Raw genomic sequence first — 19,370 nt, forward strand, 5'->3', positions numbered from 1 at the left:
CATGAAACAACTGGTACTAATGAAGCATTGCTAATGGACAATGTATTCCTTCAACTCTGAGTCAACAGTTGCTATAAATTATAAGATCCTTTAGAAGTCAGAAAATATGTATTTAGGTGAGGGTCAAACTACCCTATAGCATTTTGCTCTTCAAAACTCCAATTTTGGGAATGCAAATGTTTCTAAATAAAAAAAATTATGTCTATTAAAATATATCACTCTATGGAAATATAGAAATAATTGATGTGGTTTTAAATTTTTTTCTATAATACTCTAGCTTGGCATACTATCAAGACTGTACAGTGTCCTGGATTTTTTTTTATTATGGATTTTCCAGAGTTTAAGAGGTTTGATATTTGGATATGTACTGTACCCATGCTGTTATATAAATTAGGAGGCTTTATACATTTTAAAGGATTTTAGGTTTCCTGTTCACTATGAAATTTCTAATGTTTCCTAAGTCAGGAGCCATTTGTAAATAGTGGCTGATATATATATATAAAATCTGTAGGTTTTCTCTACAATAAGAATTCTGTGTTATTCAACAAGATTGGATGGCAAAGTAAAGGCTTTCTCACATTTTTTATGTTTCTAGTTTCTCCCAATTATGAATTGCTTTTTATTCAACTAGAAATAAATTTTTATTAGAGATTTTGGAATTTTGCATTTAATTCTAAGTTTTCTTTCAACATACTATGAAGTTTTGTAATATATAAATATAAATGCTTCAACATTTTCCATACTTTTAAAGATATCCGTCTAGTATGGATTCTGTTTTGTTTCCAAAGGATTGCTCACAGAGTAAAGGATTTGCCACATTCTGTGCAATTATACACTGTCTCAGCAGTATGAATTTTTGATAACTTCTACCATTTGATATACAGTTAAAGGAATTTCCAAATTACTTATATTTATTTGTAGTCTCTCCTTTATTATGAATTCCGTCATGTTCTCAAAGAGTTGCAATACAAGTAAAGGACTTCTCACGCCTTTTTCATTTGTAAGGTTTCTTTCTAGTATGTATTTGCTGATGTACTCTAAGATATGACATTTGACTAAAAGACTTGTCACATTCTTCACATTTGTAGGGTTTCCCCCCAATATGCATTTGCTGATGAAATTGAAAATTAGAAATCCAAGTAAAGGACTTGTTACATTCTTTACATATGTAGGGTTTCTCTCCAGTATGAACTCTGTAATGTTTCCTAAGTGTTGAGCTCTCAGTAAAGGTCTTGTCACAGTCTTCACATTTGTAGGGTTTCTCTCCAGTATGAATTCTCTGATGTGATCGAAAATTTGACATGAAAGCAAAGGACTTGTCACACTCTTCACATTTGTACAGTTTCTCTCCAGTATGCACTACCTGGTGTCTTCTAAGACTTGACATTTGAGTAAAGGACTTGACACATTTTTTACATTTGTAGGGTTTCTCTCCAGTATCAATGCTTTCATGCCTTCTAAGATTTGAGGCCTGAGTAAAGTATTTGTCACATTCTTGACATTTATATGGTTTCTCTCCAGTATGTCTTTGCTGATGTAATTGAAAACTTGCTATCCAAGTAAAGGACTTGTTACATTCTTTACATATGTAGGGTTTCTCTCCAGTATGAATTCTATAATGTTTCCTAAGTGTTGAGCTCTCAGTAAATGTCTTGTCACAATCTTCACATTTGTAGGGTTTCTCTCCAGTATGAATTCTCTGATGTGATCGAAAATTTGACATGAAAGCAAAGGACTTGTCACACTCTTCACATTTGTACAGTTTCTCTCCAGTATGCACTACCTGATGTCTTCTAAGAGTTGACATTCGAGCAAAGGACTTGACACATTCCTCACATTTGTAGGGTTTCTCTGCATTATACATTGTCTGATGTTTTTTAAGACTTGGGTTCTCCAGGCCAAAAAAAAAAAAAAACAAGAAGACAACATTTCAATATGGATAATAAGGCTGAGACAATCACATATTCAGAAATACAAAAAGAACATGTGATAAGCATAAATAAAAATTCCAACAACATTGAGAAACATTCAAGGGAACAAAAATAAAAATCTATGGATTAAAAGAAGCAGCTGAAATCAAAACAACAGTGGGAAAATTTATTTAATAAAAATAGAGTAGAAAATACATGAAAAAATAGAGAAATAGAGGGATATACAATCACAAGAGAGGCCAAATACATGTTAACAAAGCTCTGCATTCCAAGCTACAGGCAACATGAGAAAAATAGCAAGCAAAAATCAATACTTAATCAATCCTGTTAGGGAAAAATACCAACTCATCACAAAAGCAGAAAATACGCAATAATATCTCATCTCTTGTCAATGAAGACCAAAACTGCATGAAATAATGTAAAAATACATGCCAAGTAGTGAAAGCAAATATATTAACTAAAATTAATGCAGAAAATATAACTCTTAAAATTGATGGAGGAAGCTGGGCGTAATGGCACATACCTTTGATCCCAGTCCTCAGGAGGCAGAGGCAGGCAGATCTCTGTGAGTTGAAGGCCAGCCTGGTATTATACATAGCCAGTTCCAGGTCAGCTGGGGCTACAGAGAGACCTTGTCTCAAAAAGAGAAAAAAAAATGATGGTGGAAGAAGGGCATGTGAAGAAAAGCACCCATTCAGGGCAAGCAAACCATCACTTGAGAATGTATGGAAGCAAACAGGACACATAGAGGAGAAAGACACTCACATTCATGGAACAGAAGTCAGAATACAATTGTAAAGAGTAACTGATGAACACACCATGTCCCAGAAGGAATCCACCATTAACAACACAGAAAACAAAGAAAGGCCAATATTAATACTAATAAAGAAGGAACTACTATCTAGGACTTTAAGGGAGACTGGTTCCATTCCCCCCTTGCTGGACTTATTGGCAGATATGTCATGGCTCTAGCATCTCCACCATCACAGGGTTCCACATGGACACAAGACATATTTTTCACAGCTTCACACAATGGCCTTTCAGGGAATCTTGTTCTGACAGGAACTTCTTTACACAGGGCCTGTCCTGCTACATGCTGCCATGGTTCAGCAGCTCTGACTGCAGAGGAAGAATCAACGACCTCCTCACTCTATTGTCTTTTAAAACTCCAAAACCAGCATCTGCAGTCATTTGTTTTTATCACCATTTTCACTGGCTTAAGAAGAAACCTCAAAGTACTTTTATTCTGCATTTCCCTGATGGTGAGGATTCTGAACATTTTTAAAGAATTTCTAACATGAGCACTGTGTTTGCAGTATTTCCATCCCTTCCAGCCCACTAGCAACTCCTCCCATGTCCCCCTGGTTAAGTACTGGGACTTAGAAGATTAAGTAGGGATGGGGGAAAGGGGATAATGGGGAAAATGGGGTTTAGGATTAGTTAACCAAAGCTAAGGATTATGGAAAATCCTATTTTATAAGTAAACTTGAAAATATGTAGATTTTGAAGGAGTATGAACATAGGTACACTGCATATGTGGACAATGAACATCCCAGAACACATACATCATGAGAAGGAAATGGCAGTGCTGGGCATGCATACAGCACACCTCCAAATGACACAGTCTATTGCCATTGTTTTCAGTTGCCCACCATAACTAGATGTTAAGACCCTATTGCAGAAAGGACAGTGGTTGTAAGACAAAGAGATCAAGCTGGAACACACATAAAAACTTCCTCCCTGATGACTAGATTTCATAGTGAGAGAAAATGCTATGCAGGACACTGGGGGTAAGAGTCATCAAAAGTCTCTCTTCTGTGAATGCTGCATGCCATAACACTGACCAAATAGGCAAGATGTGCCCCCACACCCAGGTGCAACAGGTCCACAAACATTATTTGGGTAACCAGTGTTTTTGCATTGGAATGGAGGCCTACTCCACACAAGGAATTCAGATTTGGTGCTACAAACCTGGTGAAAAGCTCATGGTTCCAGTGGTCATATTCCCTGGGGGTGAACCTACCACTATTGCTTTGCTGAACAACATATTGTCATTATGATTTCTAAGTATTGATTCTTATACCCATAGATAACTGCTGTCCTCCACTTCAGCCCAAGAAGCATCTCTCTGCAGTGGGTGGCTGTCAATACAGAGGTACATGACTGGTCAAAGTGATGAGAATAAGGGACTACCGTGTGCTCAGCCCTAAATGCACATCCATGTCAACTGCGCACACAAAGCTCAGGGAACATGTTCAAGGAGGAGCCAGAAAGAATGTCAGAACATTAATGACAGGGAAAAGTTCTGTGAAGAGCTCATTTCTGGACATGACATGGTCATTGCACTCATGAACGATGCAGCTATGATTTTTTCCACAGTATCAAGTCAAGAAGATTAGTCAACATTTCAAGACTCATACTTGACCAGTCAAAACAAAGAATTCAAAAAGGGAACAAGAACAACAATAAAAACAGTAGAGGACATGACCCTAGAGGCGACATGCTACAAGCACACGGGTACCTGACAGGGGGCAATTGGTTTTGCATACGAAGCAGATGCAATGTTGATGTGTATGCAAATATAAGTTTAAGGAAATTCTACTTATAAAAAAATTAATTTATAAAAAGTAAAATTATTTGTATTATGTGAAGTACATGAATTTCCTAGATAAGACAAGTATTATGGATTTTCTCTGACAAAATTGATCCTAGGTTTAATTCTCATATGTGGGACCAGGCATAGTTCAAACACAAGAAACTTGAAATCAGATGTGAAAATTACATCCCCAGAGGGTAGAAAGAAGAAAGAGTAATGGGGAAAAAGCCATGTGAGATGAAAGCATATTGTGTATCAGGAGGATAAAAGTGACTGTGAGGGAGGACGAGGAAGGGGGAGGGCAGTGAGAGAGGGGGATCAGAAACAGGAAGTGTGTAGGAACATGCCATATGGAAACTCTTGAGTTTTAAAGGTATTTTAAAAGTGAATATATTGGAATCTTACCATCAAGTCCTGGTGGATAACGAGAACAGGGACCATGACCAGTACTGTTGGGGGAGCTATGGGACTCCAAGTCTAGAGCTTCAAAAACTAGACTGCATTCTTGGCATTGGGCTTTCTCTATGCTAAGATATGGTTTCTAGTAGGGGCAATGTGCACCTGTTATAAGGCATCTCCTTTCAATATGTGATTAAAATGTATGTGAATGTACTTTAAGAAGTTTCTGTGCTGGGTGTGGTGATGCACGCCTTTAATCCCTGCTCTTGGGAGGCAGAGGCAGGCAGATCTCTGTGAGTTCAAGGCCAACCTGGTCTACATAGTGAGTTCCAGGACAGCTGGGGCTACAGGGAGACCTGGTCTCAAAAAAAAAAAAAAAAGTTTCTAAAGTGGTAGGATTCCACAGAGTTTGAGAAATCCTTTAGTGTTAGTTAGCCCTAAGAATACGCCCTTCTCTGCCCTGCCCTCCCATTCCACATCCCAACTGAACCCCTCCTATGCTATTAGTCCCCTTTCCCCTTGTATAGCATTGCATCTTGTCCTCCTTCCCATGAACCTGTACCCCTCCATGGCTGTTTATTAGTCTCTCTCAATTGAAACATACATATCTAAGAATTCAAAGCTATCATTCAGCTATAAAGGAGAAAATGCAACATTTTTCTTTCTCGGTCTGGGATACCTCACTCAGGAAGATTGTCCCCCCTTCTACCCAGCTGCCTGTGAATTTCATAATTTTATTTTTTGAAATGGCTGATTGTGTAAATGTCTCAAACTTTCATTATATATTCAACAGTGGATGAAAATCTGGGTTGTTTCCATTTCCTGGTTACTGTGTAAAGGGCAGCAATGAGTATGGATGAACATATATCTCTGTTGTATGTATAGAGCCTTTGGGTTATATGCCCAAGTCTGGTATGGCCACATCATATGGTAGATTGATTTCCAGGTTTTTTTGAGGAAACTCCACCCTGATTTCTATTTTGATTGCACCAGGTACATTCCCCCCAAGGGTGGATAACTGTCACCCTTTCCCAACATTCAGTTGTTTGGTTTTTTAATGTTAGCTATGGTGAATGGGGTGATAAGAAATCTCAAAATGGCCAGGCATGGTGATGCACACCTTTAATTCCAGCTCTCAGGAGGCAGAAGCAGGCATGGATCTCTGTGAGATCGAGGCCAGCCCAGTCTACATAGTGAGTTCCAGGTCAGTTTCAGGGAGATCCTGTCTCAAAAAGACCAAAAGAAGAAATCTCAAAATGGTTTTAATTTGGATTTCCCTTATGACTACTGATGCTAAACATTTTAAAAGAAGTTCTTAGACATTTGTATTTCATCCTCATTGAACTCCCTGTTCAGCTCCTTGCCCCATTTTAAATTGGGTTGTATGTGTTTTGATGTTTACTATTTTGAGTTCATTGTATATTGTAGATAATAAACCTCAGTTACCTCCAGAAGTTGAAGACAAGACCCTGTTGCTGTGGACACTGCACACAAGAGCTATAGAAGAAAAAGGAGAAATCAAGCTGGTACTGACTGCAAAGATTCACCTCTACTGGCTAGTCATCATAGTGATGGAAAATTGCACCCATAAAAGTGCAGGAAGATAGTATTCCTATATTCTGAAAAGACATTGTTTGCAGACAAGAAATTTTCAAGTAATTAATAAAAACATTATACTAAAAAAACCTGATAATACATTGAATCATCTAATATAGGTACTCAGAAGTGGAACATGAGATAAAACATGCAGTTTCAACATATTTTAGTGGTAACATTTTAAAATATATCTAGAAAAATTCCAAAAATCCTTACGGGAATGATACATGAAGTGATGTAGAGTGAAAAACTTTCCCAGGTGTGAACGGCAGACACCCGAGAGATGGGCCGAAGTTGAGTGGGAAGAGTCATGTGGGACACCTGTGGTTTCCTATGCACTCCAGTCTTTTCTGCCCCCCTTGCTGGTGTTTTTGAGACAGTGTCTTCTTGTAGCCTCAGCTGGCCTGGAACTATTTATGTAGTTAGACCAGGCTGGCCTGAATCTCACAAAGATCCACCTGCTTCTGCCTCCCCAGTGCTGGGAATAAAGGCCTGCATCACACCCGGCAACTTTTAGTTGGAACAGCTACTTATAGTGAATAATTGCATAGCCATTGCACCCATGTCATGCAATGCCCCCGGAGATCAGAAGAGGCTGTCGGATCCCCTGGGACTGGGGTTATGGACAGTTGTTAGTTGCCATGTGGGTACTAGGATTTGAACCCAGGTCTTCTGCAAGAACAACCAGTGTTCTTAACTGCTGAGCCATCTCTCCAGCCCCCGTAATTGTATAGACTTTTAAAACTCATTGGTTAGTAAATTAATCTGTGTAATCAAATATATGAAGTGTTCTAAAAGATAATTATAAAAAATACATATGTAAGCTGGGCGTGGTGGCACATGCCTGTAGTCCCAGCACTTGGGAGGCAGAGGCAGGCAGATCTCTGTGAGTTCAAGGCCACCCTGGTCTCCATAGTGAGTTCCAGGACAGCTGGGACTACAGGGAGACCCTGTCTCAAAAAGACAAAAAAAAAACCCAAAACATATGTTAAGTTAAAAGGAAAAAGAACAGTTAAATTAAAAAGAAATCTGGTGACTTTACTGTTTCACTTGAGTGCTTGAAACACTGAATACATTTGAACACAGTTTTCTTTCCCTTATGTAAACACTATTCCCATTACCGGGTATATATAAGGAAAGAATGTAATATTTTGAATGGCATCATTAGAAATCTCATTACTGAGTGACTGAGTGGCAGGAGTGATTGATCCAGCACGATAAAGTCAGAAGGGAGGTGGAGAGATGGGTCAGCAGTTAAGAGCAATGGCTGCTCTTGCAGAGGACTCAGGTTCAGTTCCCAGCACCCACATGGAGGCTAACAACTATCCTTAACTTCAGTTTCAGGGGATCCACTGCTGACTGCTGACCTCTGTGGGCATTGCATGAAACAGGTGCACTTTACATACCTTTAGGAAACACATTCATACACATAATGTAAAACAAATAATTAGAAAAGTCAGGAGACAAGATTATGAGTTCTCAAACAAAACTATTTAAAATATTCTACAGGAAAAATACAATCACAAAGCCAGAGTAAGAAATGCCTGAGTAAAGTTAGTTTTAAAATTTTCCACCATTCTTTCATGTCATATTTCCCAAAGTGAAGAGTCCCTAGATAATGAGAGTTTTCTCTGTGATTATTTTACTTACTTTTATTTTGTGAAACGCTCTATGAATTTGTGATGTGCATCATGACATCTGAAGAACAGACACACTGTACATGACCCATGCACGTTCCTTCACATTATTAACATTCTTTGATCAGAGCACATTATATCCACTCTCTTGCTATTTTCCAGCAGAATGTATATTGATAACATGTAATCTTGATCTTTTCAACTTATTTATCTTTTGAAACTAATTTTATCTATTTTCTCTAATATTACCACACATTCCATTGTGATATTTTTCATCTGATTTACAGTATTCTGCAGATAGACTATTATACATTAACTCCATCTTTAGAGGTTTCAGTCCAGTATCTACAGGTTTCGGTGGCAAATGGACATAAGGTCATGACATAAGAAATCTCATCCTGTGGCTGACAAGAATTATAGAGAGAAGGAAGGTGCCTGAAGAAGACACAGCCTCCAACCTACAGCTCTGTGAACTTTATCCTATCTGTGATGAATACTGAAGTCACAAAGATTATGAATAAGAGAAATCTTTTGGAGATGGATGATGTCTTGGGCAATAGAATTAGTCTGAAATATTATACAAGAACAATGTTTTTACAATCTCTTTTCTGACCAGCAGTAGGTATCAACAGTAGATAGAAAACAGAGGAATCCACAAATGCCACATACAAAGTCACACATATTTAACAAATTCTTATTTAAAAATGGGAAGAAAATATACAATTTCATGCTATATAAACATTCTAGGTGAGTCTCATCAAAGACTTACACTTATTTTCAGAAAAAATGCATTAATACTTCTAAAACACTGAAAAATAAGAAGGAATCATAAGGTACAAATATTTTTAAAGCAGAAACAAAAGATATAAAATTTACTGATTCCACAATATGTTAAAAACTTGATTCAGACTGAGTATGTTGTGCATGTCTTTAATCCCTGAACATGGACAGCAGAGGTGAGCAGATCTTTGTGAGATCGAGGCCAACCTGGTCTCCATAGTGAGATCGAGGCCAACCTTGGTCTCCATAGTGAGATCAAGGCTACAGAGACATTCTGCCTCAAATAGACCAAAAGAAACAAAACAAAACAAAACAAAAAAACCCAAAACCTCGACTCAATAGGTCTTAATGTATACAACAGAATGTGTGAAATCTGATAGGGGGTCATGGTGGGGTTCAGACAGAGCAGGAGTATAAAGATGATTATGATGTTTCATGTGAAATGCACAAATATTCAATGTATATTTTCATTGAAATTTCCACATAATTCATGTGAAATAAAAGAAGTCATTTGCCATTTACTACAGGACCAAGTGTAGTGACATGTTATAAATTAAATTATCGGAATCTTTCTAGAGAAACAAACTATGACAAATCCATTTTCAGGTCTTTATCCTTCTTTACTTAGGACCTCTCACCTGGGCCCATCCTTCATCCACTCACACCTACCTCGTTGGCTGCAGTCTCCCCTCTTTTCACATTCCAGGGCTCTTTGCTTTGTTCCAGGCAGGAGACCATAACAGGCTTACACACAGCAAGACCTGTGTAGGAGAAAGGGGCATGTGTGCTTGCTGCATTCTTTAGAAAATACGGGATTTCTAACACAGCACTGTGCTCCACTGATACCCTAGAGAAAAGGAGGTGACTCTCCAAATAATTTCCCAATTTTCATTTTCTGACAGGCTTATTAGAAGACACAGGAATTTTTTCAGTTTTCATACACTAAGTTCTTTTACTATTCAAATGAGCTATAGAAATGGAACTTTGAGATTCTGGCTACAGTATCATGTACTAATGGGTGTCTGAAATTAACACCAAAACTAATGCATATAGATAATTCCTCTAACACATGGAAATGAAAAGGAATGATAAAATGTGGAAATTCTTTTCCTCAAGGCCCAGACATTCCCAATACACTAATTTTTAAAGAGTCTACATCAAAACTAACATATGTACAAAGTAGACTGATGTTTGTCAAAGAAACAAGAATAGTAAAAAAATCTGCCAGAAAAATCTCCTCACCTATAGACACCAGATTGCTGTAGTTCTCCAACATCACCTCCCTGTACAAAGCCCTTTGAGCAGAGTCTAGGCATTTCCACTCCTCCTGGGAGAAGTCTATGGACACGTCCTTGAAAGTCAATGGGTCCTAAAGTGAAAAATGACAATTCAACCACGTACCCATGAACAGGGTACTGGACCCAAGAAAAAAGAGATGCGTAAACATGTTCAGAAGAATATATGAGCAATCTGAATTGTTCAAAAGGATATTTCTTTTTTTTCAGGTATAGATTATTATTATTATTATTGTTATCATTATTAATTATTTTGGTCTTTTTGAGACAGGGTCTCCCTGCAGCCCCAGCTGGCCTGGAAGTCACTATATAGACCAGGCTGGCCTTAAACTCACAGAGCTCCACCTGCCTCTGCCTCCTGAGTGCTGGGATTAAAGGTGTGCGCCACCACACCAGGCCTTCTGGTAAAAATTATTAATGAAGATAAGGTTTATTACAGCAAGTCATAAATACATACAAAATGCAAACAGTTTCAGTCATTTCTTTCCAGATGTTCTGATCAGCTTACAGCAAATGTGGAACCAACATGTACACACTGTCTCAGGACGGAAATATTCAGGGTACTTGTTCAGCGGGGTACATTGCTGTTTCTTCTGTAGTCTAACTTGTTCATTTTTAAAGGCTCATTTCAAAGCATGCAGAGCCATGCGAATGCTTAGGAAAGCAGCTCTGTTAAGCAGGATTTACAGCATATGACAAGCAGGCCAGCTTATGAAACAGAACAAATCAGTTTGAGTGATACAAATGTTAAATGTACTCCAAAGATAAAAATAAATAAATAAATAAACAAAAGGGAGAAATTAGTATTGGGGGCAAATAATCATTTCCTGTAAAGTAATTTCACATTCTTTTTTTTTTTTTTTGGTCTTTTTGAGACAGGGTCTCAAAAAGACAAAAGAAATTCATCTCAGTGGGAGACATGAACTGTATAACCTCCCATCTTGTACAAAGATGGGGACCTTCAGAACTACGGAGACTGGGACCTGGCATTGCGCTGTTCCAGCCAGTCACTCCAGCTGCAGGCCTGCACTGTGAACGACACCTTGCTTCAGTCTCCCCAGGCTCTCCAGCGCCTGGCATACCCAATTCATCCATCATGGCCAGCATCTCGGCGTATTGGCTCTGAGACATTTGGCTGTTTCCATTCCCAAGGTGTAGCCTAGTCACTCAGCAGCTGGCCATACTGGAAGGGCACCACCATACTAGTGGAAGAGGAGAGGACACTTCCTGAGTCATTGAGGGGCACACTAGGGTACCTGTGCACTTTCTGTTGTGGATAGCTCGGGATGCACTGGAAAATATGGCCATCTCAAAAGGATATTATTATTATTATTATTATTATTATTATTTGTCTTTTTGAGACAGGGTCTCCCTATAGCCCCAGCTGGCCTGGAACTCACTATGTAGACCAGGCTGACCTTGAACTCACAGAGATCGACGTGCCTCTGCCTGGAGTGCTGGGACTAAAGGCGTGCACCACCTTGCCCAGCCCTAAACGTATTCTTAATGTAGTAACTCTCTATAATCTACTCACTATGTGCAAAAGAGTAGCAATAGATCCTCCAAATTTATGTGCAGGCTATGATTTTTTTCTCTTTTTTGAGACAGTTATTGCCCCAGCTGGCCTGGAACTCATTATGTAGACTAGGCTGGCCTTGAACTCACAGATCCATCTGCCTCTGCCTCCTGAGTGCTGGGATTACTGGTGTGCACCAACACATCCAGCCAGACTATGATTTTAAGGCGTATAGCACATAAAATTAAGACCCCAACGAGGGAACAGTATTTCACTCTTATATTTGTAGCATACAAGATCAGTTATACATATTTATTTGATCTGAAGTAGCACTGATTTGTAAGTATGCTTCAGGAAATTGAACGTTTATAACTGTGCACTGTAGACCTAGATAAAAAATAGATTTTGACTTAACAGAATCTGTGGCTGGGCCTGACTTAACCCTCTCCTAACAGGCTTTGCAGTGAGGCCAGTGACCCAGGTACAAAGGACACATTCTCCAGCAGCACAGAGCAGATCATGGCAGAAAGAATAGAGGAGGTGTTTAAATGAAGAGTGCCATGGATGGTGTGTGCTCTCCCTCAATAGCAAGAAGAAACGACCTTTGTGAAGTGTGTCCTAGAACCTGCATGCAATGAAGAAATTGTAGCAACATTAGGGCATAAAATACTCTCACATTATTTTTCATAGTACTTTCTATTTTTTTAATCCTCATTTTCTTGCTTAAAATTTATCTAGAAGGAACACACTGGCTGACCCACACCACAATGAGAGGATTTGAGATCTGGGCTCCTCACCACAGAGAGTAATGAAAACACAAAGACAAGATCCAACACTGGTTGAACAATGTTGATGCTGCTTACAGAAATGCCTCCAAAATCAGACAACTACAAGTGTGTAACATTTCCTAAATGGAGCTCTTTTCTGAGGTACAAAGTGCCAGTCGTGGAGGCAGTGCTGTGATTGAGTGTGAAGTAGAAATACCAATAGAGAGAAAGAGGCCTGCTTCAGAATCTCCAGCCGGAAACCTAAGTACATAGCAAACTATGAGAAAGGTTTCTTTCTCCAAAGAAAGGAAGAAAATTACCAGTGATGAAAGGAGAGATACTGCATTAAATCTCGTGATTCATGTGCATCATTCTGTAAACTACCAAAAAAAACCTTATTCCGAATAAATTAAAAACAATGATGTCAAAGTCTGGATTTGACGCAGAGCAGCTCAACCAAGGGAATCAATTCCCAGGAGACAAAAAAACACAAGGGTCAACAAATCCAGAGGCACATTCCATCAGGCCTATGATGTGGGTGAGATTACAATGATCAGCACCTGGGCATGGTGGCACACATCTTTAATCCCAGGAATCCAGAGGCAGAAGGAGGATCTCTGTGAGATCAAGGCCAGCCTGGTCTACATAGTAAGTTCCTGGAGAGCTGGGGCTACAAGGAGACTCTGTCTCAAAAAGACCAATAAATAAATACATATAAATAAATAATAAAGAAATAAATGATACTCAAAGCAATACAATATCTGAATAAAATGAGACAAAAATATCAGTTTTATGTACAGTTAAAAGAACAATACAGTGGCAATATGAGGACCCAAGTCCATCCTGTTTAGGAACTGAAGACTGACATGTTTTAATTTTTACCTACCACATCAGACATATTTTTGAAATGGTTGGTCATGGAGTCATTGGATTAGTCTGGAAAAAATAAGGACTGGAGGACAGAATGGAGAGACAGCTATGCTACATAGGTGATACACATGTAAAGAGTTGATGTGGGTCAGGAATGGTAGGTGCTGAAGTCTTTAATCCCAGGACTCTGAAGGCAGAGGCATGCTGATCTCTGGCATATCCAGGCCAGTGTGGTCTACATAGCTATTATCTAGAACCAGAAAAGGCTACAAGTTCAAAATACCAAACATTTTGAGAAAGAAATTTTATGGGTCCATGACCCTGGATGTATTTACCTGAAAAGAAGCCATCTCTCTCCTCCTTCCATGAATTTCCTTTCCAGGCAATCTTACATAAACAGTGCTGCCATAATTAGGGAGCGCACATATCTCTAGCCCATACTGAATTCACTTCCTTTAAGTGTCTATTCAGGATTCGGTGGTAGGAAAAAAACTTGAGAGAAAACCTGTGGCTTGATTTTGGCATCTATTTTATCTCACTTAGTCCAGCCATTTCTGGTCCCAACTATTTACCTGTAAATTCCTTGATTCCATTTCCCTTTACCACTGAGTAGCATTCCATTGTGTAAATGTAGCAAATTTACATGATCCATTCACAGGCTGAGGGACATTTAGACTGTGCATCTGAATTTCAAAGAGAGTAGAATAGAAACTTTTTTTTTTTTAAATCTGCCTTATCATGTACTTAACTGAGACAAATGTTTCTCTTCTGATGAACTGGGAGGGCTTTGGTTGAAATTCAGAATCTCACATTTTTGAAATCTCACGGGCAGTATTGAAGGAGCAGTCATTTCATACTAATTGGGCTTATAAGACAGTTTTCAGTCTCGAAACTACCTTGTGACATTTCTTCCAGTATATGCATTTTAATATGAGAATTCATTAAGTGGTAATTGCATCAATTTAATAGTCAATTTGAAAAAGGTACGTAGAGAAAAAAATATTGCATTACACCTTCTAAATACATACACAATTCTTATTTGTCAAAATTAATATTAAGGGGCTGGAGAGATAGATGGCTCAGAGGTTAAGAGCACTGACTGCTCTTACAGAGGACCCAAGTTCAACTCACAGCACACACATAGCAGCTAACAGCATCTATATGTAACTCCAGTTTCTGGGTATCCAACACCATATTCTGACCTCAGTAGGTATTGCATGACATGGGAACAATTACATACATGCAGGCAATACACTCATACACATAAAATAATAAATTAAACATTTTTAATTAGTATTAAAAAGTGGAATCTATCTTAAAATCCTACATCTTAATTTATGGATGTCTGGCTCTATGTCTCACAAATGTAATTTCTAAAAATTGATAATAATAATCTTTTTCCAAGACTAACAAAGTGTGCAGAGTGTGTCCCTCAGGAACACCTGCCTCTTGAGTGTTTCAGGACATCACCATCACCCCAAGGATCCCAGGTGGTCACAGCTTAAATCACCAAGTGCTCTCGCACTTTTGTATGCCTGTGCTGGGTGGTTCATGATGTGAGTCTTTAGAAAGGACCTGGATCTCTAACACAGTAGTGAGCTCAACAGATAAGGAGAGAACACAACAGGGAATTCGACCAATGACTCTCCGATTGGAATATTCTGTCAGAACACTGATATTTACAGAGCATCTTCAGGTTGCATAACTAGTGTTCCACCTCTAATGACAGCTCAGACCAAATTCCGGGTTGGAAATGGAATTTTATGATTCGGTGATGATATTATATGCTATAAAGTTTCTGAACTGACCATGGAACAAAATGAAAGAAGCACAACACTTCCCAAAGGACAAACATTAGAACAGACAAAATTACATTACATTCCTCTGAGAATTTCACTTTATGAGATGTGAGACTCATTCACAGAAAGTTAACACAAACATATAGTAGCTCCCCAAGGAACTCTGATTATAAGTAAGGAATTCTGTAAGAAAAATATTCTCACTAACAAGAGAGCTGAATTCTCCACCATGTCTCTTTACAAAGCCCTCTGAGCAGGATCTAGGCACTCCCTCTCTTCCTGTGAGAAGTCCACAGCCACATCACTGAATGTCAACGCACCCTGAAATGAACAATAACAGTTTGACCATCTGTCCACAGGCAGATTGCTTTTCTTGAATCAAGGAAACCAAAGAGACTGAGAGGCATTTTCTGATGTAAGGATGATGATCATAGTACTCTGAAGATGCTTTTGGACATTGTCATATTCTCTAATGCATTTTCTAACTGTGGAAATAGTATGGCAGGATATCCTCATATTCAGGGAGTGTACTATGCTTTTATGGGCTATAGTGTCTAAAATTAATAACTCAACCTAAGAATATACATTTTTATGCTGGGTCCATATCATAAATTACATATATCAAATGGAACATTAGTGGTGAATGTAAAGTTTCCTTTTTGTTAATGCTTACACCTATAACTGTGGATGTCCATTAAAATGTAGGTTCTGATTCAAAACACCTAAAATCATTCCTTCTATGATTAATTCTAACAAGCTCTCTACAGACGGCAAGATTCCAGGTCCAAACGCCACTACCTCAGGCACAGAAAAGTAGAACATGGAAGCCAGAATGCCTGGATCATTTTAAACAGCAAGAGCATTGATTTCTCCACCACAGCAAGGGGAGGAGCCACTGACTTCACGTAACTGCTGTACAATGGAGATCACTGCCATATTTGCCAACATCAGCGCATTACTTGAAGTAGTATATTTGATTATTTTGGAAACCATAAAATTGCTGATAAAAATCAGGATTCGTTTTAGTTCATATGGTCTTAAATGTACCTAAATGTAATAATCTTTAATAATCTAAATCTAAGAGTATGTACAGGCCAACGTACCCAAATGTCTGCAAACGAACTTTGGGACCTGCTCTTCTTGCTGTAGAGTAAGCATGAACAAAGTTTAAATCCCAGGTGATTTTCGAGGACCTCCCTCTGCTCTGAGCCTCCAACTCTGAAAGCAGAGGGTCTCGGGCCACGTCGATCACATGACCAGGAGTCTTTCCAGAGGCCTCGGGTTCCAGGTTCCTTCCACACGCTCCTCCCACCTGCCGGTCCCTCCCGGACCGCCCTCATTCTCTCTACTCCAACCGCTCCACGTTGTTCCAGTGGTTTGGGTGAACTTTCACATCCCCGGAGACCCGGTCAGGTTCCGTCCGCCTCCGGTTCCGCACCAAGTGGCGTTTTCCAGGCCCCCAGGCCCCAGGATCTCTCTAGATTTGGCGCCTTTCCATCTCAGCTCAGGCCCCGGGGCCACTCCACCCCAGGTTCCAGGCACAGTACTCTTTAGACTCCGCCCATGCCACACCCCTTCTCTAACCACAGGAATTTGCTCCACCTCCGTTCTTTGGGTCTCTCCTCTGACACAGGTGACTGTCCCTGACCCACTCAGACCCCGCCCCTCCCACGCACCTCAAAATCCCAACCAAGTGGCTCCAGCTGTCATTCTAGCCCTAGACCCAGTACACAGCCTCTTTACAGCGTTGCTGTGGGCTTAGACCACGCCTGGACCTAGAAAGACACCCTACCCCCCTACCTAGCACCCCAGCCTGGGTTCTGTCCTCTTGTGACACCTCCAAAGACACCCAGCCTGAAAGTTTTACCTTGGGATTCCATCCTCCTCCACTAAAAAAACTCAGGAAAAGATAACAAACTAAATGCACTTGCCCAGAGATCATCCCCCAAATACTAAAAATGTGATAAACCAAGAAAATATGCGCCCCCACAATAAAGAGCAGTAAGTCCATAGCAATGTTCCCTAAGAGAGCAATTTAGAAGAAATCTAAGATACAGAACCCAAAAAGAACACTTATACCCTGGGTGTGGTAGCACACGCCTTTTTATCCCAGCACTGGGAGGCAGAGGCAGGCAGATCTCTATGAGTTCAAGGTCAAGGCCAACCTGGTCTACAGAGCAAGTGCAGGCCAGCTACAGGGAGGCCCTATCTCAAAAAGAACACACACACACACACACACACACACACACACACACACACACACACACAAGAACACATAAATACATGGAGGGAGTTCAAGATAGGGGAATCAAACCATGCTCAGGAAGTTTATCCTTGGCCACACTCAGGCTAACCTACTCCAGAGATAATGAGGCATGGACAATAAAACACAAGGTTTTTACAAGATTTCTCATGCAGGCCCTTGGCAGTAATCATTTGGTGGATTTCAGACTTCCAGCACTGAAGTATAGGTGTCCCTTAGGTTATTTAAACAGTCAGCATTTTACAAAAGCAGGTATTTCAGGCAAGTGTGGGCAAGGATTCTGACATTTCCCAGTAGCAAGCCATATTGCTGATCCCAGAACAATCTCAGCTATTCTAACAGATAAGACACATTGCAGCAAATCTTTGGAGGAATAGTGTATCAGTTGGTCGTAAGGACTGAGGAGAGAGGGTGGCAATGTGTCTCCCAGAAGTAAATTTGACTTACAAAGCCTCACCACCAGAATAGATCAGATAGAGACATCAGAACACAGAACTTGGAGGAGGCCTGAAGAACCGGGTCAAGCAAACAAGGAAAAGGAGAGATTTTCTTTTTTAAAGAAAATGCTCTATACTACTAAAAGATACCAATTGATAAGAAATTCCTTTTAATTCCTAAGAATTTAATACATTAACTGTCACCCTGGAGAGCTTTCAAAAGAAGATGAATAATTATTTCCTTCCCTGGGTAAATGAAGTGACATTAAAAGACCACATTTATCTTCCCCCCAGTGTTCTCCCCTATTACCAGTCAAATACCTGGAATTTCTCTAACACCCTGAGGTTGTCCCTCCGAAAGTCCGGATTTTGACAGGAAATAGATGTCTCAGGAAGTGTCACAGGAAGCCCATTGCTGACCATCCAGGGCCTGCATTCATCATGCAGTGTACTGAGTTCACCATGAGAGGGTGGTCTTTGCCATTTTGCTAACTCAAATAAGATTCACTGCCAGAAATCAATGTTAAAAGTGCTCTTAGGGGCCTGGAGAGATGGCTCAGCTGTTAAGAACACTGGTTGTTCTTACAGAAGACCCAGGTTCAAATTCCAGCACCCGCATGGCACCTAACAACCGTCTGTAGCTCTAGCTCCTGGCTCTGCACGGCACTGGTGCACTTACCTACATGCACGCAATACATGCATACACATAAAATAAAAATAAATAAAATGAAATTTTTAAAAAGTGCTTTTAGGTAAAGCATAGACAATTCTTTTTTTAAAAAAAAAACAGAAAAAATGAATATGCAGGAATTTTATGACACCATTAAAAAGCCAAACCTGCAAATTATGGACAGAGAAAAAAGAGACACACTCCAGGGTCTCCCTGTAGACTCAGCTAGCCTGAACTTGCTATGTAGACCAGGCTGGCCTTGACCTCACAGAGATCTGCCTGCCTCTGCCTCCAGAATGGTAGGATTAAAGGCGTGCACCACCACACCCATCCTGCATAATATTTTAAATTGAATCACACAAGAATGTCTCACAAATCTACAGAGAAAGTTATCCAGCCAAGTACAAGAAGTCAACAGAACATCAAACAGAGAGGTCCAGAAAAGAAACTCTCCACAGCACATCATAGTGAAAACATTAAGACAAAGACTAAACAAAGGTACTGAAAGTTGCAAGAGAGAAGGCCAAGTCCCACATAAAGGCACAAAACAGCAATGGCAGATTCTTCAATGGCCAGAAGAGCTTGGAAAGATTTTTATTTCACAGTTGCCAACATTGACTGTTACACTTCACAAAACTACTGAAAGAGAAGTAACAGGATTTCATGACAGAGGCTAAAGGAATATATGACCACTAAGCCTGCTCTACAGAAGATACTGGAAGGAATACTAGGAATAGAAAACAGGGTTAAACACGTGGATGTCACAGGTGAAAAAGAAGGCCAAAACTATTCCTCAAAAAAGTCTAAGAAAACA

At 39.7% G+C, this 19,370-nt stretch overlaps 1 protein-coding gene across 1 annotated transcript in view; it reads right to left on the reverse strand.

Annotated features, from left to right (window-relative positions):
- Positions 1 to 994: 994 nt before the first annotated feature.
- LOC103729693 (zinc finger protein 729-like) overlaps positions 995 to 19,370 on the reverse strand; it is a 33,705-nt gene continuing 15,329 nt past the window's right edge. Inside the window, exons 2-3 of the mRNA XM_029560906.1 lie at positions 18,224 to 18,238; positions 995 to 1,790 (exon numbers count right to left, since the gene is read on the reverse strand). Coding sequence (XP_029416766.1) covers positions 995 to 1,790; positions 18,224 to 18,238 — 811 coding nt within the window. The remainder of the gene's footprint in view (positions 1,791 to 18,223; positions 18,239 to 19,370) is intronic.

The sequence above is a fragment of the Nannospalax galili genome, unplaced genomic scaffold, assembly GCF_000622305.1.
Source record: "Nannospalax galili isolate Female #2095 unplaced genomic scaffold, S.galili_v1.0 scaffold632, whole genome shotgun sequence".
NCBI lineage: Eukaryota > Metazoa > Chordata > Mammalia > Rodentia > Spalacidae > Nannospalax > Nannospalax galili.